At 31.4% G+C, this 21840-nt stretch overlaps 2 protein-coding genes across 2 annotated transcripts; one reads left to right on the top strand and one right to left on the bottom strand.

The window, feature by feature from the left end:
• The first annotated feature begins 739 nt into the window (after positions 1–739).
• Positions 740–5417, top strand: LOC134684855 (uncharacterized). Its single transcript, XM_063544166.1, has 4 exons — positions 740–755; positions 2743–2924; positions 4320–4382; positions 5176–5417. The coding sequence occupies exons 2-4, from the start codon at positions 2753–2755 to the stop codon at positions 5415–5417; spliced, it is 477 nt and encodes a 158-aa protein (XP_063400236.1). The 5' UTR covers positions 740–755; positions 2743–2752.
• Positions 5418–12227: 6810 nt separating this feature from the next.
• On the bottom strand, positions 12228–14426 carry LOC134684136 (uncharacterized). The gene is made up of 3 exons (XM_063543417.1): positions 14309–14426; positions 13343–13587; positions 12228–12426 (listed from the first exon to the last, which is right to left on the bottom strand). Exons 1-3 carry the CDS (start codon positions 14331–14333, stop codon positions 12298–12300), a joined length of 399 nt encoding a protein of 132 aa, XP_063399487.1. The 5' UTR covers positions 14334–14426; the 3' UTR covers positions 12228–12297.
• Positions 14427–21840: the final 7414 nt, after the last annotated feature.

Genomic DNA, 21840 nt, shown 5'->3' with positions numbered 1-21840 from the left:
GTAAAATAGTTTCAAAACTTTGGTACAAATGTGGATATACCACTGTTAAACAAATTGTCTTTGCTTTTTTCATGTGTGCCATAAAAAGTAAATGCATTCAATTACAAAACTTCGGTACAAATTTGATGTATCACTAACAAATAAACTGTCTTTTGCTTTTTTTCATTAATGCCATTAAAAATAGTAAAGGTAGTCAATAAATGGAAGGAGATATAAGGCACACTCTTCAACACAAACATAATATTGACTAATATGCATTATGGAGTTTTATTCAAGTGGTGTTTATCTACAGTAGAATGTATCTCCATGCAATATTGTATGCTCCTACATTTCTACAGTAATAGAGTTCCCACATAGCTTTAAGTTTTAAGTGTGTTGTGCTTTTAGAACAAAACAAGTTCCATCAATGATTTAAATGGTACCAACTGTTTATAGTTAAACCCTTAAAGTAACAGATATTAAAGGACACCTTGTCATTTATCACCTTATACTTTCAGTTGTGAATAAACGAACTTTTCAGTATTGCTGCTGTTCTATATGAACATGGACCGAGATAAGAAAAAGTAAAACTCATTTCGTTTTAAACCTTTAGAATACATGTACATATACATGTAAGCATATACTAAATCAATACTCTATACATGCAATTATCTCATTTACTTTTAACAACAGATGTATAAGTATTCCGGGACTATAAATGACATAACTATATACACTGAGTTCACAGTGATTCGTAATTGTGACAACACAAGAAGGTAACATATAAGTCTAGATCTTTATTGATTTTTTTAGAACGAAACAAAACTGTTATGTCTTACATAAATTTTTACTATGTTTTCCTTCTTTGATTTATTTTAACGATTAGAATTAACTTCACGTTATTTTTTGTATTTCTTATAGCCATTGAATATATGATTTTTCCGTTTGTATAAAGTACCACAACTTTAGGCTTGGTTTTTTTTAAATATTACGACTAAAATTGTTTGCAAGCTAATACGTGTCTTGGGAATATTTATTTTCAGAAGATCTTTTGTGGTATTGATCGATTTTGTTCGGTCTCTTTTTTAAACAGACATGAACTTTCATATTTATATTTCTATACAATGTGCAACGTAAAAGCTTTCCCTTTTATACCACCTAATTTATTGATTAGCAAAACACTGACATATTATTAAACTGATTGGTGTTAACCTCTCTATCTAATAAGTTAATGCATTTTCAAATAAACGTTGGTTTTTTTGGTGTTTTTTTTTTTCTTTTCTAAACTCGAAATTATATTACGATATAACATAAAAGATAAAAAGGATTACTTGGGTTTAAGAATAAGTAGTTCAGACTTTTCTGATGGTACTGCACGATGTACTGGTATGCTTTTATGCCGGGTTTGAAATGAGGCGCTACCAAATGTACCCGTTGTTGAGAGAATGTCACGCTCTTTTCACGTCAAAGAACTAATGCAACAACTCTTTTAAATGTTCGTAACAAGAGGGTCAATTTCCTGCACATACACAACATTCCCCGTCCATCATTCTAAGCGACCTGTATTGCATTATCTACTTAATATCTAATATGATGTTTGATTCCTTTATACATAAAATTCTTTTAATAGTTGCCATTTGAAGTTTTGCTTAAAACTGTCAATCAACGAATTTTAAATTGTAAAAGGTTCAAAAGTACATACGTATATGAGTTAGAGCAATGAAGTTTATATTTTATGAACAAAGACCATACATGAAGGTTATTTGATGCACATAAATGAACATTCTATGTAATATATTAATTTGATTACATTCCTTTAAGAATGAGCTGCTACATGTATATGATATAGTGTAATAATCACACTGATTCTAATTTGGAATCGAGCAACTTTGAATCCACAGTCCTGAAGTTCTACCGAAAACAACTCGTGTCTTCATAGAATATGTGTTTTAATATTTGTACGTGTTAAAACAGAATTCTATATATTTTTTTTTTGTACTTTAACTAGTACAACAAGTATAGCACTTGTGTTTTTATTTGCTTTTGTGCTGGAACATTTATTTGGTTCCATCAGTGGGATAAATACCCGCTGTTTTGACATCATCCGCAACACCGGTTCCACAATGGCAAGTATTTGAAACAATACAAATAATAGCAATGCTCAATTTTTATTAAATTCTTTGATTGTATTAACATTTTAATGGTTACTCCATAAACATGAAAGATTTTTATGACATTCTTTTTATTTCAAAAAAATAAGACATTTTATTTCCCAAATAAAAATAAGAGATTATATTAACGGTTCTTTAAAACAGAAAGATCTGGATTTTTTTCAATTAAAAATATCTAAATGTAATACTTATGTTTTCTAAGATTATTTCCTTTTTTTTTTTTACTTTTTATGACTATCTGAATATGTTTAAAAATGTCTGGCTTTTATTTTCTTGAAGAATTATGTATAAGATTAATTCGCCAATTACATACCAAGACTTGAAAACAGTGTTGAAGACCGTACCTTGACCTATAATGGTTAACTTTTATAATTGTGACTTGGATGGAGAGTTGTCTCATGAGCACTCATACCACATCTTCCTATATCTATCAGGACTTGCGTCACACCCGAAAAAATAACATTATATGGTCAAATAAAAGAGAAATTGTGATTACGGACCTAATAAAAGGTTTGTTTTCCAAATACAGCTATGCACATAGACCAAGGTGAGCGACACAGGCTCTTTAGAGCCATTAGTTTTTTTGTTGTAGAAAAAGAACCATGAACTTGTCAAATTTGGCAGTTCTTATAGCAACAAGCATGGTGCTTGTCCAATGTCATGATTGTAAACATTATGACCTATCGGCATCTGAGCAGTCTTTTCTGATGAAACATTACCTCCATACCTCTAGAAATGGGGAAGGCCTTTCAACAGGAAAACCAGTCGCCTCAGGTATGTACTTTAAACTTCTTAAACCTTTAAAAAGTGTCTCATTAACTCAACAGTATCAAAAGTATGTGTTTCTTTTTATCTTATGTTTCGGAAATTGTGAAGCAGTACATATTAATATAACAAGTAAGAGAATACTTAGAAAGTGATCAAAACTAAAAAATAAGGAAAATACCACGGCCAAAATAATTTTTTTCGAGAAGACAAACATTATTTTAAACATGCAAGAAAGTGTACACACAAAATATAAATACTACTATGAACAGCAGAGCAAAAGATTCAATCAAGCTCAACGATGAGGAAGCTGCATAATCTTAAATCATGAAAGTATCATCTTTTCTTTACAGTGTTTAAAATTCACCAGACATGGTCAAAACTATGAATATCATGGAAAAGTCATTAGTATGCTCTTCCACTTAATTTTTTTTAAATGTGTTTGTTAATGTATGGCACTCTTCATGTACCAAATTCGAGACAATTTTTTTTGGAAACATAGAAAGAGAAAAGAAAAATGGGAAATATATCAATTTAAAAAATAAAAGATTAAAATTTTAGGCAAGAGGCAACTGTAGCATTACAATCCTCAAAACTCTTATATCCATTTTAATATAAAAATTAAGATACGACATGGGGAAATTTAAAACTATTCTGGTTTTTAAAGATCGAAGTGAGATACAGACATTGTGTATTGCTCAAATTGATTGTGATGGTGAACGTGACACTTGTGTAATGTCGATTTCAGTTGTTCTTCCACAAATCGTGGTGAAGGACTTTTTTGTGTTAGAAATCTTGTTAAGGAAGTTCGTACGTGTATATCCTGGTCCCGGGGACTACGTTCCAGCTATTAGCTATTAACATACTCTCTCACGAGGGTGTAACATACTTAATATTGCGATCGGGAACCAGTCTAGTACGTGTATAACGTACAAAGTGATAACGTATCAATTGAGATTAAAAACGCAAACTATTTGATAAAGGATAGGCTTCCTGAGAAATAGGAAGTTGGAAATTTGAAAACTATTTGTCGTACAGAATTGTTCTCATGCTTTTGATACAGTTATACTGCTTGTTAATCATTTCAAATTTTAAATAATCGATTTTATCACTATATAATTTGATATTCATATTAATTGTTTGATTGATTGATTGCTGTTTGTTTATCGTACAGTTGCATAAATTGCAGTTCTTTCTAAGGTGGGAACAAATTTATAGAGACTCTGTTAAAATACTAGTACATTAAATAGAAAATATGTCCGGTAACTGTTATTAGAGCATTTTTAATGTGTGGAGAATGATAGTCTTCCAATAGGCCACCTACGGACGTATGATTTGAACTGTTTATTTATTTATTTTTCAAATTCTAAATACGAAATAAAAAACGTTGTGTTATTGTTCTAGGTGTGACATATGTACGCTGGGGAAAGAAAGGATGTCCAAAAGGAGTAGAAATGGTATATACAGGTAATAAAAAATGTCTATATCTGAAAATGAGGTTGTAGTTTCCTTTTGTAAGAGTATTTTTTGTCATGTCATTTGAAGAGTTTTCACTGGCTATGCCCAATTTCGAAACAATCATTAGTGCATTCATTACCTACATTGCTTCCTAGAATATTCTATTTAGAAGTTGCGTTTTGTAATGAACAGCTATATCAACAATACGTTACATTTGTTTTTTATACACTATTTCTTTTTCATATAAATTTAAAGTTGAGCCGTCACAAGACTGTCTGTAAATACTTGAACCTTAAATATGTAAAATCTTTAGGGATTAAAGACAAATGAATCATTCGTTGTAACTATGATGAACCATGTTAGATCAAAATCAGTGATTTTCGTGATTTCGACCGTGGGTCACATTTAGAAATTGATAACTTTTTTCGTGTTAACTTTTTGTCTGTTAGAAACTATTTTAAAGTTTATATGGGAACTGTATTAAAGGCGGTTCTAAACACAGTTTACTTCTCCTGTAAGTTCCGGGGGAGATTAAGATAGGTTAGAACTGATCGCAACTTTTCATTTCTCTAATTCAGCTGAAAATGACAGATACAATAATTATTGGTCATGAAAGTATTAATAAGTGTTCGAAAAAAACGAAAGTTTACAACTACCCTTTGTTGTACATTTCAGAAATATTTCTCATTTAGCGTCTGTATAGCTTTATTTTATTTAAACGTTATTTTGAACGCCAAAAACAAAACAAAAATTCTACACATCAATACAACAAAGTAAATCAACATATATTTTTGTATTCCAGGACAAGCTGGTGGTAACCATTATCAAAACAAAGGAGGAGGTGTCAACTATCTATGTTTACCAAATGATCCAGAAAACGGACAGCCAATAGCAGATGGTAATGACCAGTTATTTGGTGCCGAATATGAGATTGAATCATCAAACAAACCATCAGGAATGAAAAGTGATATGCGCCAAAAAGAGGTGCCATGTGCTGTTTGCTACCAAAGAAAAAGATCAACTATTCTTATGATACCAAAGTGATGCACATGTAAGTAAACTCCGTAGCAAAAATATTCAATAATCCATTTTGGTATAGAAGAGGAACGTGATTGAATCAAAAACAATTTTGTCATTTTAGGGAGAAAAACCTGCTACAAGGGCTGGACAAATGAGTACACCGGTTATATCATGTCAGATTATAAGACTCACAGCAACAAGGACTTTGTATGTGTTGACAAAGATGCCGAGCCTGTCGACAATAACACTAGAGATGAAAATGGAGCTTTATTTTATCCAATCAACACCAAATGTGGTAGTTTGAGATGTCCACCTTACACAAATGCAGTAGCTGTTCACTGCGTTATTTGTACAAAATAGACATTGTTGTTCAATAAAGCAAATAAAGCAAAGAAAAATGTTATACTTATTTTAAATCATATATAAAATGTTACAGTCTATAATTTCGGATTGGTTTGACTACTGATAAACTATTTAATTAGTGCTCCTCATCGAATACAATTTGATCATCTGTCCGTCTGTGTTGCTATTTTTTGTCAAATCAAACACAACAAACTTGTGATTAAATTAAAAAAAGACAACCTGGATTTCGGAATTATTTTTCAATACAGTACAATTTTCGAGAAAAAAATGTGTTTTGAGACTGGAAATGGGGAATGTGTCAAAGAGAACAGATCGACCAAAGAGCAGAAAACAGCCGAAGGCCACCAATACGTCTTCAACACAGCGAGAAAACCCCGCACGCGGAGGCGGGCTTCAGGTGGCCCCTAAACAAAAAATGTGTACAAGTTCAGTGACAATGGATAACATACTAAACTCCAAAACATATTAATAAACTAAATTTAAAAATCATACAATACTAACGATGACCAGAAGTTCCTGACTTGGGACAGTCGCAAAAATGCGGCGGGGTTAAACATGTTAAGTGAGATCTCAACACACATCCTTATACCTCTAGCCAATGTAGAGAAAACAAACACACAGCAATACGCACAGTAAAACTCAGTTTAAGTCCAAGTCCGATGTCAGAATAGATATCTACAAAAGTCAGAGTAGAGGTTTGGAAAGCAATTTTGTAGAGCAATCATTCATATGGAGCTGTACAAATAAGTTGTGTTTATGAAAATTGGAAGAGAAAATTGTGTTGAACATAAAATAAATCACAAATTCTGTTTGCGCTGGGGTTACAACGTCAATTATTTCAAGCTTTATGATGCTATATAGTACGCTTATGTACAAAAAGATACAATTGTATTTACACCCGACCATAATCGAATATTTTTTGAGAGGTTGTCTTTACATTTAAAAGTTTACAAATACCTCGAAGCTCCATACAATAATTAAAACTATTTTAAAGTTTATATTGGATCTGTATTAAAGGCGGTTCTAATCACTTCTCCTGTAAGTTCCGGGGGGGGGGGGGAGATTAAGAAAGGTTAGAACTGATCGCAACTTTTCATTTCTCTAATTCAGCTGAAAATGACAGATACAATAATTATTGGTCATGAAAGTATTGATAAGTATTCGAAAAAAAAAAAAAAGTTTAAAACTACCCTTTGTTGTTCATTTCAGAAATATTTCTCATTTAGCGTCTGTATAGCTTTATTTTATTTTAACGGGTTTTTTTAACGCCAAAAAACAAAACAAAAAACACTACACGTCAATACAACAAATTACATCAACATATATTGCTGTATCCCAGGACAAGCTGGTGGCAACCAGTATACAAAAAAGGAGGAGGTGTCAACTATCTTTGTTTACCAAATGATCCAGATAACGGACAGTCAATCGCAGATCTGTGGTAATGACCAGTTATTTGGTGCCGAATATGAGATTGAATCATCAAACAAACCATCAGGAATGAAAAGTGACATGCGCCAAAAAGAGGTGTCATGTGCTGTTTGCTACCAAAGAAAAAGATCAACTGTTCTCATGATACCAGATAGAAATATATTTTACAGTTGATTAATAATTTATATTATCCTGCATTTGGGTGTCCTACTATACAGACACAGCCCTACAGATATCGCTATGCTGTATCTGTATACTATACATATATCGCTTTAAAGCTCCGCCCACTGCCGGACTGAGTATTGTTTGAACATGTATGACCTCAGAATGTGTACTCGAGTTGCATTCCAGTGACGTTAACAATTGTCGATTTCAAAACTTGAATGTGTATGATTGTGTTACAAAAGCAACCATGTCAATTTCAGCATGCATGTTTAATGAATGTCAAGTCTGAAGCGGAGGACAATTCGTACACTTCTGTTTCAAAGATAATGCTTTTTTATTTGTTTTTACTGTTGAAATTAGTTGTTATGTTAAAAAAGATAATTATATACCTTGAGAGATGTATTATTATTGACCATTCGAGATTCTTTTTTGCGAACCCGTCTTCACCGTAATGTGTGATTTTGGTATTACTAGGCGGGCCTCTAAGGGGTTACAAATCGAAAATAAATGCTACATATGTTAGTTTTTGTGTCTTTCAAAACAAAAACAATATACGGAATTAATTGCAGGATAAAGTCAATAACTGTTTAGTGTCTTTAAATATCAGCTGTATTTGTACTCTACTCGAAACAGGTGTATTAGCTCGCTAAAAGCTCGCATACACCTTGTTTCCTAGTCTCGTTTAAATACAGCTGATATTTAAAGACACTAAACAGTTATTGTATATATAATAGTTTAAAATTAACTTATTTATAGGATTGTCAAGTCTTCTTCATATGTACTGTGGATTAAGAAAAAAAATAATTTGTGAATATTTGAATTCATGCTTTTACTAGAGTCTGCATTTAATCCTGTACACAATTTGTTGGTCGTTAAACATTTAGACTCGAAATCCACAAAATGTGGTATCCAACGAATGATAATGAAATCACAGTTAATCTAGAAATTGACAATGAGGATCGGTAGAGAACAAAACTTTTAGACGTCAAGTAATTGCTTACAGATGTTTATGATAAAAAAAATCCAGCAGGGTCTGCATGTGTAGCATGTATCGCCCAGTTGATATGATACTCAAGACCTCCGTATCCGATCAGGATTCGCTTAATAAAAGATTAATCCTTTCAAGATAGCTTCAGAACCAATGTCTCACAACGGTTAAGTTTAAATCGGCTCTTCCAAATGTCTGAGATCGCCGTCATTGTTTAGTTTACTGATATGGAAAACTTGTGTCATAGGTGATCACGATTTTCTGTTCTTTATCGCAGCTGCAATACCAATGATACCAACTTCTTTTCATCGAATGATGTCACGAAATAGAAGTTCCTTCATAATATAAGTTCCAAATGGAAAAGATATTCCTGAATATTATGTCCAGTGGAATAAATATTACAGTATATATGTTCCTAACGGAATAAATGGTATAGAATTTTTGTTCCTAATAAACGTGGACGATGTGACATCACTACTTGAATTACCAGAATTTGACTTGAAACACGACGTATGAAAAAATGCGATAGAACATGTCAACAACTCACTCTGACCCTGTACATAGCAACAACTAGAAATACGGTACAAAAACCAACCAAAAAGAATCTACTCTTCAATTTTAGTACCGGAAAGTAAACACGTAAAGACAATGAAAAAAAAGAAAGAAAAAAGAAGTGTTTGAATTTACATAAAGGGAACAGATTTCAAGTTAAGCTTATAATTAGATATGGTTCGATTCCTTTTACTTGATTTACATGGGACATATATGGCAAGCCGTTTTACTATCTATTCGATTGTGTTACAAAATCAACCATGTTAATTTCAGCATGCATGTTTAGTGAATGTCAAGCCTGAAGCGTAGGACAACTCGTACACTTCTGTTTCAAATTTGATAATGCTTTGTTATTTGTTTTTACTGTTGAAATTAGTTGTTATGTTAAAAGATAATTATATACCTTGAGCGATGTATTATTGTTGACCATTCGAGATTCTTTTTTTCGAATTTCAAGATATCTCCTATAATATATAAGATATCTTATATAATATCAGATATCTCCTTTAATATATAAGATATCTTATATAATTTCATTTTTATAAGATATCTTATATAATATAAGATATCTCCTATAATATATAAGATATCTTATATAATTTCATTTTTATAAGATATCTCATATATCATATAAGATATCTTTAATGTTGTATGAGATATCGTTCATGTTATATAAGATATACTTAATGTTATATAAGATATCTCATAAAGTTTATATGATATCTTATAAACTTTATAAGATATCTTCTAAAGTTTATAAGATATCTTATAAAGTATATGAGCTATCTTATAAAGACAATTATTTAAGATATTTGATAAATTAGATGAGATATCTCATAAACTATTATCTTATAAACTATATAAGATATATTATAAAGTTTATGAAATATCTTGAAGTAAGAATAAATAGAAAAACGGCTTGCCATAGAAATAAAACAAAGTTATGCAAATTTAAAGTCCGTAGCAAAATTATTCAAATATTCACTTTGGTATAGAAGAGGAACGGGGTTGAATCAAAAGCAATTTCATTAAAATTTGAAGAAGGACAACCTGATACAAGGGCTGGACAAATGAGTGTATATAAATAACTAGTATATCATGTCAGATTATAAGACTCACAGCAACAAGAACTAGGTATGTGTTGACAAAGATGCCGAGCCTGTTGACGATAAAACTGAAGATGAAAATTGAGCTTTTATTTTATCCAATCAACACCAAATGTGGTAGTTTGAGATGTCAACCGTACACAAATGCAGTAGCTGTTCACTGCGTTATTTGTACAAAATAGACATTGCTGTTTAATAAAGCAAATAAAGCAAAGAAAAAGTATATACTTTTTTTAAATCATAAAACGTTACAGTCTACAATTTCGGATTGGTTTGACTATTGATGTACTATATAATTAGTGCTTCTCATGGAATCCACTTTGATCTCCTATGTGTCTATGTTGTATTTTTTGTTTAATTAAACACAACAAACGTGTGATTAATACGAAAAAAGTCAACATGCATTTCTGAATTATTTTTCAATATATTACAATTTTCGAGAAAAAATGTGCTTGTGAACACAAATAAAAATTCACTGGAAATGGGGAATGTGTCAAAGAGAACAAATCGACCAAAGAGCCGAAAACAGCCGAAGGCCACCAATGGGTCTTCAACACAGCGAGAAAATCCCGCACGCGTAGGCAGGCTTCAGGTGGCCCCTAAACAAAAAATGTGTACTAGTTCAGTGAGAATGGACGTCATACTAAACTCCAAAACATATTAAATGCCTAAACAATTAAAAATCAAACCATACTAGCGATTGCCAGAGGCTCCGGACTTCGAAAAAACGCAAAAACGCGGCGGTGTTAATATAAAAAAAAAAAGATGTGGTGTTATTGCCAATGAGACAACTCTCCACAAGAGACAAAAAATGACACAGAAATTAACAACTATCAAAAATTTATTGAGATATCAACCCCCTTCCCCCCTAATGCATCTAGCCAATGTAGAGAAAAACAAACGCACAACAATACGCTCAGTAAAACTCAGTTTAATGAAGTCCGAGTCCGATGTCTGAATATAACTCTCAAAAAGTTAGAGTAGAGGTTTGGAAAGCAATTTTGTAGAGCAATCATTTTTATGGAGCCGTACAAATACATGTAAGTTGTGTTTGTGAAAATTGTGTAAAACATAGAATAAAAAAATTGTCTTTATATTGAAAAGTTTACAAATATATCGAAGCTCCAAACTATAAACTAAATATTATCACATATGGAAGATGCAAATAATCCTGAATTATGCATTGAACATTTTAATAAAGTTGAGAATGGAAATGCCAATATTCATATTACCAAACAATTTCATGTAAACTATTTGAAAATACCAACTTGGTCTTTTTGCCTTTGTCTAAGAAAGAGTTCCATTTTTTTCTTGAATTTTAACTGACTGATAATCAGCCTGTATATGTCTTTTTTTTATTTATTTCTAATGTCGATATTGCTTTTATATTCAAGCGCATATTTAAGGTATCCGTTTTTGTTGATAAAATATAAAAAGATGACATAACCACCGTTGGCCGACAGATTTATATTCACTTCGAGCTCCTATAGGTCAAGTTGTGAACAAATATAGAAAGGACAACACGATTTCTCGTTCATACACAATTCCTATAGGAACAGAATATAGAAACACTGACAAACAACTGCCATTAACACCATTAAAAAAGAGGCATTAGGGGGGAACACTCCTATTGTTTTCAAAACAATAAACACAAAAATGAAATTTTAAAAATTTCACTTAAGAGCAACTATTTCTGATCATTTCTAAAATAAACTGCAAAAATCGCACTCTCTGTTATCCAAACATATTAATAATGTTCCACAAAGAACCCTCATCAATCATCAATTTTCAAAGACATTGCAAAAACAAATGCTCAACTTTCAAAATACGTAGAAGTTTAATCTAGGTAGTATCAGCTGAACAAAGATAATTTGATTTATTCTGGGAAAGCAAGTAATATTTTTATAAGAGTCTTATAAATTGAACTTTAACAAATGCATATATGGACGAAGTTTATCTGTTCTTTACTTGATAAAAAATACAGCACAATAATGCCAGTAAAAAATGAAATACAATATGAGAAAATGCACTACATATTAATTAGATGCTTTTTCTACTCTTTTTAACTCAAATACGATAAGACATCATAGAACAAAACAGCTATAAACTATAACAAAAATCATCAGATACAACAAAATAAAGTATGTTGGTTGCTTCGATTTAATGTTGGGTTGCTGTCTCGGTGAGGGTTAAGTCAAAATCTCTGAAGAGAGAAAACAAATACATGCAGTATTTCATGTTTTTAGGAAAAATAAAAAAATATAATACATGGTTCGATTCCGTGTAGTTTTGTTCTTTAAAATCAACTACGGGAAGAGATAACATAAAAGACAAGAGCTACAAAACCTCCAACAATCACAAGAGATAACACAAAGAAGAAAATTAGTCCAAGTTTACTGCCGGAACTTCTTGTTCGTACCGTCGCCAGTTCCTGAAAATAGAAAAAAACAGTTTAAATAGTTTTACAGTTTGAAGGTAAAAATGTTATTATTTTTTTATTCCTCGACTAGATTCCTTGAATATTCAAAAACGAAACCGACAAACAATGTTCATTCACACAGATGCGTTGACAACAGGAATGTTAAACGACAATGACTACCTATGAGGTTCTCACATACTCGGAACGTCGTCGACAAGAGCTGACTGCATGCAATTTATATACATGTAGTACCTATAAGATTTTTTTTTTATTATTTCCAATACCTATATATACTATTAAATCTATCTATTCTTTTAAATTTGAAGACCACAACTTCGAAGAAAAAAAGAAATACTACAAACAAGCATCACTGAGAAATGTTTTAATCATCAATGTTCTAGGTGGTTCACACTTCTTCTCCGAGTTATTCATCCGATCATTATGCAACAGTGTGTAAAAACAGTTTGAGAAACAACGAACCAATTCTATGTTTCAGCATAAACATTTCAGGTACATGACGTCATCAAGTCGCGCTCGAACGTTTTTTTTTTCTAGTTGATATAAAAGTTAGAAGCTATGATATATTTGCCAATGGGACAACTCTCCACAAGAATTGACATAACTTTAAGGTTGCCAGTATGTAAGCAAATATACTTTGTTAATGTTACTGTACACCCGACTCGACGATAGCTGTCTAACAACACGCCCCGTTTGACATTTATTTCAATAAGTGTCTTTTTAAGTTCAAAAGTGCTTTTGCAATGCATGACCGACGAATGAACATTTCAGATTGATTATTTTCTGAGGCTTCAAGTATATGTTTTACCAGACTTTTGGAGAATGTGCATAAACTAGTGACAAGTGTCTTTGTTTTTAAATACATTGATACATTTCAAGATGGCAGTATACTAGTAGTTATTGCTCATACCGTTGTATTATGTTGACGAAGCTGACGTCTCATTTTTGCTTTATGCTTCGAATTCAATTCCATCATCTGGAATTGATCATGTCCATATTCATCATAAAAACCTGGAAGTTCTGGATATGTAGCTCTGTTGAACAAAAAGTTATTAGGGGCGGGATGTGAACCCCTCCCGAAATCACTTGGACCTGCTCCATGGTGAATGTTTGAAAATCTGTTAGGTGGTTCGTATGGTGGAGCAGCTTCAATGTCTATAATCAAGTTATTACAAAATAACCTTACATTACATTACACTGCATTGCATTAGTAATATAATTATATTCATAAATTTTACAAAAAGAATCCATTAGAAATTTGTAAACAAATGTCTTAAAATTATATGCAGCCGTTTTCAATCTGTGGATAACAAAAGAATAATTCTTTAACTTAATTTCAGTTGTTAATTTCTTTATTAAGTTTTTATTCAAATGTGCAGATGTCTTTTAATTGAATCAAAATGGTGTGTATATCTGTGTTACAACGGTGCAAGTATTAATGAAATGACAACATAGATATATTAATATAGAAATCCTTTCGGGATGTTCGCTCCTCTCGTTTTTAGAAATATTGTCAGATATTCGTAATACTCTGGTTTTAGCCATGTAGTGCAATTTCAATTATTTCACTGCCAACTTCTACTTTTCACAATTGTATTATATATAGTAGTTAATAAATGCTATATAAAATCCTTAGTATGTTTTCATATTTTTTAAAAGAAATAGAGTGCCAAATTTAAAAGTATGAAAAGTCTAGATAGAAAAATGTCCCGCCAAATTTCCAATTGCTAATATCTCGAAAACAAGCACACGATCCTTTCATTTTGATCTGTTTTTTAGTTCCTCTATTTGTGATACTTTCAATTCATAACAATCTATTGAATTATTTGAAACAGAGCAGCAAACATCCTTAAATTAAACAAAACAATAAATTTACCATCTGTTGGTCCTCTGCTGGCCATCAGGATATCAAAAATCTTTCTTTCAATTTTCGACCATGTTCACATACATGTACAAAGGTTTATAAAGTATCCAATTTAGAATTACAAATTAATTACGCCTCAGTTCAGTTGCTTAAAACAATTAGTTAATATTTATTTATGGTTGAAAAACAGACACTAATTTAAATGGATTATTAGCACGATGTTATGATACCATCTTTAATACTTGTTACAATATTCAAACATAATGACACACATAACACTTTTATCAAAGTTCATCACGTCTTTTTCCAGTCTGAATTAAAAATAATATACTAAGTTACCCCAAATGTATTAAATTCTGATAAATGTCGAGCTTTAAACCCATGGATGACAAAGACCGCTATTGTATGTACATGTATGGGTGTATTAATTGTGCTGTAGTCCACAGTTCATGTACGAGGTCTTCGATTGTTTAGGTCATTTTTTCTGTATTCTTTATAGTATTTGCCCATTTTTCTCCATCTATATATTCTAGCAGCCCATTAGTATGAATTCTTTATTTTTTGTCCTATTATCTCTATTTTTTTTTTTAAATCTTTTCTGCACATTATTTAAAAAAGAAGATGTGGCATGATTACCAATGGGACAACTGTCCATAAGAGACTTAAATGACACAGACATTAACAACTATGGGTCACCGTACGGCCTTCAACAATGAGCAAAGCCCATACCGCATAGTTAGCTATAAAAGGCCCTTTATTCTGTAAACCGCACCTTAACATTCGTGTATAAATATGTCGATTCTGTGCATGATAATGTCATATTTTTTGTTGCAATAGTTTTTTATATATTGAAAAATTAAAGCTCGATTGTTTTGTATTTGCTTTTCGTCAAATAACAAAATATCTCATGAATATTTAGGACAAGAACAATCAATACATTAGGATGTTAAAACTCTTATCCTAACTCTAACCCTTACCCCGAATGTTGTCTATCCATTGATGATTGTGACTTATATCTATATACTTCTACACAGCTGTTCCCTTATAAGGAACTGTCTCATTGACAATCATACCAAGTATTCCTTTTTTTATATTCATAAATCATAATAAAAAAAAAAGACTAACCTGTTACAATGTCAATTTTGAGCTTTTGATTCTTATCTAAAAATGCAAACTTATCGTCATCCTGGAACACAGTTTTACATAGACACCTTTAAGACAGGCATATAACATGTATAAGTAGCTTAAACCACATCTGGTGGGGGCACGACTAATACATACACTCAGTGGAGATAACACTGCATGTGAAACAAACTAATTAAAATTTAAGTTACTAGTACTATCCACACTGATCTGTGTCCACACTTGTAATGAATTAAAAAAAATCAACCTACATAAGATTAGCAGTCAAATTCTTTATAGTCTCTTAATAAGTTTCGAGTTCTTTTCTTGATTGTCATTAATACATATTTTGACATCGTTACACGTAATCAAGCTCTTTATTTTTTCGAATTCTTGTAAATATAATAATTTATATCCTATGAAAATGGAAATATTAATTACAAATATACGCTGAATGTAGATAAAGGTAATGCAATTCTGATCAAAAGTATATTGAACCTAAAGAGGCGCACCTGTTGTCGTGCCCAACCCTTACTATTAATTATAAGAAACGGAAAAACATGCATAGGTGTCTGACAGCTCCGATTAAGCTTACGCGCTACAGGTAATAACTTTTAAGCTGTAGATTACAAATAAAGCCAATATGTTTGAAATATGTAACGCAAATATAATATTCAATTAACATCAACAAACTTTCCTAGTACCGGCAAAGATGAGAACTATCGTGTTCACTCATGATTGCAAGGCTATTAATATAAAACAAGAAGATGTGGTATGATTGCCAATTAGTCAACTCTCCACAAGAAACCAAAATGACACAGATATTAACAACTCTTCAAAATAAAAAGTGAGGCTTGAGATATCATAAAACATATTTAACACCGCCGCATGTTTGCGCTTACCCTAGGTTTGATTCATTCTTAAATGTGAAGAATACTTCTGTTCGGCAGCAATCAAACTAAAAGACTTGGCGAAAGACATCTAGATGTCAGAATACACTCAGACTAAATCCAAGTGTTTATAAATTAATTCAAAATCTGAACTGCTCCAGGTCTAGAAAAATAGAGGGGAAACAACAAGGAAGCAACAACAAATCAAAGATTCAATAAAAAAAAAACATGGCTAAAAGGAAAAGCAACGAATAAACAAACAATTACAAAACATAGATATATAAGAAAATGTTCATAGTACACGGATGCAGCACTCGCACTTTTATTTTCTATGTTCAATTGACCGTTAAGTTGGGGTCAAAACTCTAATTTGGCATTAAAATTAGAAAGATCATATCATAGGAAACATGTGTACTAAGTTTCAAATTGATCGGATTTCAACTTTATCAATAACTTCCTGGACCAAAAACTCTTTAACCAAAACATTTAACCAAAAGCGGGACAGACGAACGGTTAGACGAACGGGCGGACGAACGGACAAGTGAACGAATGGAAAGACGAACGGACGGGCGAACTGTACAACAAACTGAAAATTAAAATCCCCAAAAAAGGGCAAAAAAATAATGAATAGTCAATGCAACACAACCCAATCAAAAACCACGAATTCATTCAAGTGATACGGAGGGTAAACAAGAACAGCTTCACTTATCAAATCCTCGTAAGGCTGCATTGAACGGCTGCGAAAAAAACTATTCTAAAATCTCATCCCACCCTTTTTAATCTCGCTCAGCCGAATTAAAATATACTAGTACTATATGCTTTAAGCATTTTTATTGCTGTTTTCATGCGATCAGGGTAATTTAGAATTGAGCTATCATTTATTCTTATCCTTAAGGTAACATAAAGCAGTATGGTCTATGCAAAGGGGGGTGGGTCCGGGGTTAGAACCCCCTTTTTGGACGATCAATGCATTTGAATGGCGACATATGGGTTCAACCCCACTTGTTCTCTTTTTTCTATAAAGACCATAGGCAGATCCGGGGGGAATTTGGTTGATTATATATGGAATCACTGAAGCATGACTGCAGCGAGCCCCCCTCAGGTCAGCCAGCCCCCTCCCCTTGTATGTGGATCTGTCTTTGAAGACCCTAATTTGAAATAAGTTCAGGGGCGGCTATTTATAGCCCTGTCTACCTCACTTAAGATTTCAACAGGTTAATTTAAATTTTGACATCGTTCTTTGACAAAAGAGCAGTGACCTTTATTACACACCGTGAACTTATCTTAAATGTCTAACTTCAAAAATAATACACACGTTTTAATAAATGTTGTCTTATTATAAAATATTGTCTTTTGAAATGTTTTTTTAAATACTAAACTTTACTAATATAATTAAGTAAAAGAATAATCAAAATGTGTATAGGGAAGAATTGAAATGTACGTACTACGGAAGCGTATTAGGGACATAGAAAAAATAAAATTGGCAGTGAACTTTTTTTTTCAAAGTCGAAATTTTGACTTTTCAAATCTCGAAATTTTGACTTTAACTTGAAATTTTGACTTTACAAATCCCGAAATTTTGACTTAAACTTGAAATTTTGACTTTCTAAAATCTTGAAATTCCGACTTTTTGAAAAGTCGAAATTTTGACTTTTTTGAAACTCGAAATTTCGACTTATAAACAGTCGAAATTTCCACTTTAAACTCAAAATTTCGACTAATTCAAAACTAGAAATTTCGACTTATTTAAAAATTTCGACTTATTTAAGACTCGAAATTTCGACTTATTTTAAACTCAAAATTTCAACTTTTTTAAAACTCGAAATTTCGACTTATTTTGAACACGAAATTTCGACTTATTTTAACTCAAAATTTTGACTTATTTTAAACTCAAAAATTCGATTTTTTTTTTAATCGAAATTTCGACTGTTGAAATCTCGAAATTTTGACTCTTTCTAAGTACTTTTAAAACTTTGATGTTAGTGTTCACACATAGTTATAACAATTTTAGAAGGAGTAGACATGGTCGCAAACTATTAAAGCGTCATCCATATATTTTGGCAATTTATATTCAAAAATTGTTTTTTTTTTCTTAAATTAAGATATGGATTAGCATTTAATATTAAAGAAATTATTCATAAAGAGCATGCATGTTGACAGAATCCCCCCCCCCCCCCCATATTCCATGTTTTAGTTTCCACGACACTGTCATAGGATCGTCAGATCTGAGTACATTTAGCATCACAGTTTCAAAGGCCCGTTTGGTATCCCAATAGCAAGTCACTGACTTTGCCTTGTTTAAACAATGGTAAATCAAGTAGCCAAAAATGCCATGCATATTCAGGACAACCAATGAGCTCCTCAGTTTTCTAGCTAGGGAAGTTTGCATTCTTATAACACAACTATTAACCCTTGTCTTTATATATTAGACTGTTGAATAAAAGTATGTCGTAATATAGGTGTGTCGGAATAGCGGGGTTGTCTTGATACACATATCTGAAGTCGAGACTTCAAAAATGTATTTGAACATGAAACATTTTTTATTTATTCTTCGGCAAAAACAAGATTTTCTATCTAAAATAACCTCTTTAAAATGGTTAAGTTTTATTAAAATATGCTTATGAAGTTTATGATGTATATGGCAGCTCCGCCTTGCTGATATAAATGACTGTGAATGTGGTAATCGCAAACGTATAGATATTGAGGAAAAGTTGAAATTTTAAGATTAAAAAAAGTCGAAATTTTGAGTTTAAAAGAAGTCGAAATTTTGAGTGTAAAATAGGGTCGAAATTTTGAGTTTATAAAAGTCGAAATTTCGAGTTTCAAAAAAGTCGAAATTTCAAGATTTTAGAATTTCAAAATTTCAAGATAAGAAAAGTTAAAATTTCGAGATAAAGTCGAAATTTCGAGATTTGAAATGTCAAAATTTCGACTTTGAAAAAAAAGTTTACTGCCAATTTTATTTTTTCTATGTCCCTAATACGCTTCCAGAAATGTATAAGTTCCAGATATAAGTAAAATAACCTCGAAGGACTTGAATATTTAATTTTGACTTTTACAGTATACCGACACAACCCACACAACAGTTATATATACTGACGAACTTACTAAGAAACTCAACGTACATTTAGGTGATAGTAGAAAATTTACAAAATCATGAGTTATCTAACACACATTAAGGTGATTTATTTACCAAATCATGATTTATCTTGCACATATTTAGGTGATTTATTTGCCAAATCATGATTTAACTTAAACACATTTGGCGATTTTATTTACCAAATCATGATTAATCATCATAAGTTTTTATAATACCATATCTAGTTTACCATACTTCTTTCTGTCTAAAAAATTAACCAAAACCTGAATTAATACTCAACTGGCGTTAATGAACAAACCGAATTATTGACGTTACACGAATTTATTGAAGCGAAATTCGAAACCCATACATAACTACACTTACATCAGTGAAAAAAAATGCATTTCAGCTTATGATTGCCAAAATAGACTTTCTGTGTAAAACAGAGGTGCAAACTATTACCATCTATAGTGTGGCGTTTTTATACGTCTTCGGTATACCAGAGACATATAATACATGTCTCTGGGTATACATACATTTTCAGTTCATCAAAAGTGTTTACTGCTAGAGGGGAGATAATCCATCACAACCTAAGTTTCTTCGCCCACAACCAGCTATTATTTAAATAGTTATCTTGTTTCTAGTCCTAGTCTCAAACGGACGATTTTTGTTAACTTTATCTATACAATGTATATAGTGTATTGTTCTTAGATATTCGATAAAGATTTGTAAAATTAAATCAGAATATAAATGGATATTAAAAAGTAAAAATAAACAAAATATGACTCTATTGGAACAAATGCGTAAGACTAGCGGATAATATAATTTTAAATTGAAATAAAATTTATTAATAAATGTTATTCTGACGACATCAGTTCAAATGATTGTTTTATGGCGGAAACTGTCATTTTATATGACTTTGAACATTTATTAATTTACATGTGTTAATATGTACAATTGCATTTGATGTTTAAACTTGAATAAAAACAACATGCATTATAAAAATCTCCAAACACATCATGTACAATAGACACTAATGTGTTGAAATGTTCACGAGGGTATGAATAGGGGGCTACTTCTTATATGATCCGATTTTTTTCTATTTCTTTAAATAAAGTTAATCAAATTAATCTAAACATAAATTCTATGAAGCATCTCGTCATTTTCTTAGCATCCCTCTACTATCTCAGCATTACATTATTCTCTCAGCATACAATTATTATATGAAAAACTCCTTGTTCTCTAAGCATCCCGTTATTATCAAATAATTTCAATTTTATTCTCTTCTCATTCCATTTTTATCGAGGCATTCAAATATTTTTTAAACATTCAATTATCCTCTAAACATTTCATTATCATCAAAGCATTCCATTATTCCCTTAGCATCCAATTATCATTTAAGCATTGGCTTCCATTAATCTCTTTAATTAACATTTTGCTCAAAATTTTCTTTTCTGTTGACCATATTCGTACCATAAGTCATGTGATATCAAGTTAGTTTACAGAACAGTTAAAATCACGAGTCAACAAAGATTGATAAATAACAAAGTAACAAAAAGAAAACGTAAGAACAGACAATCAAACAAGGTCTGAATGGGGTCTCACAGTTCAGTATCCTTTATTCTTAACCATTTTTCTCTAAAAAAAAATACATATATTCCCATTTTCCACTATTCTTAATATTGTTGGCTATTTCTTCTGTAAAATGTAATTACTTCATGTTCTATCTAACAACAGAAAATTTAAACTTTTAAAACATCTGTTTTTTGGGGTTTTTTTTGTGTGTGTTTTGTGGGGTTTTTGTTTGTTGTTGTTGGGGTTTTGTTTTTGTTTGGGGTGGGTGGGTGGGCATGTGGTCCTTTTCTTTTACACGAAGATAATGGTGGCCTAGTGAACTTTTTTTGGTACATTTTCCCATATATTTTAAAAAGTTTTAAGTTGATTTTATTTGTTAGCGACGAACAGTAGTAAATGCAGTTATCAAATTTCATTTTTAAAAGTAGGGATATTTCTCAGTCAGCATGTCAACTATGCGCGAGTTTCGTTAATGCAGAATACATTACGTGCAATACAATATTAAAGAAATATAATGCCTATACAGAAAATCGATTATTATTTATTAGATCTACCAAGATATGAAATTGATTAATTTCCGCCTGTTTTGACTGAGCATGCTGAATGCATATTATTTTCGTTAATATTTTGGCTTTGATATTATGTGGTAAAGTTATGTTCGTTATGCAGCCTTGAGTTACATAACACGTACTGATAAATAATCATATGTTTTGCATTAAAGTATTTAAATGGCTTACACAACCTCGTTTGAAATTTATGGCGTTAAATATTAGATCAATTATGATATATAATTAAGGTGAAGGTAATTGAGTGTTTACAAATAATTAACTGAAAGAATAACACGATGCGAAGCTGAGCGAGTGCATCAATCAAAACAA

The sequence above is a fragment of the Mytilus trossulus genome, chromosome 9 (assembly GCF_036588685.1).
Source record: "Mytilus trossulus isolate FHL-02 chromosome 9, PNRI_Mtr1.1.1.hap1, whole genome shotgun sequence".
Classification (NCBI taxonomy): domain Eukaryota; kingdom Metazoa; phylum Mollusca; class Bivalvia; order Mytilida; family Mytilidae; genus Mytilus; species Mytilus trossulus.
The sequence above is the reverse complement of the archived record's forward strand: the minus strand, read 5'-3'. Positions and strand labels throughout refer to the sequence as shown.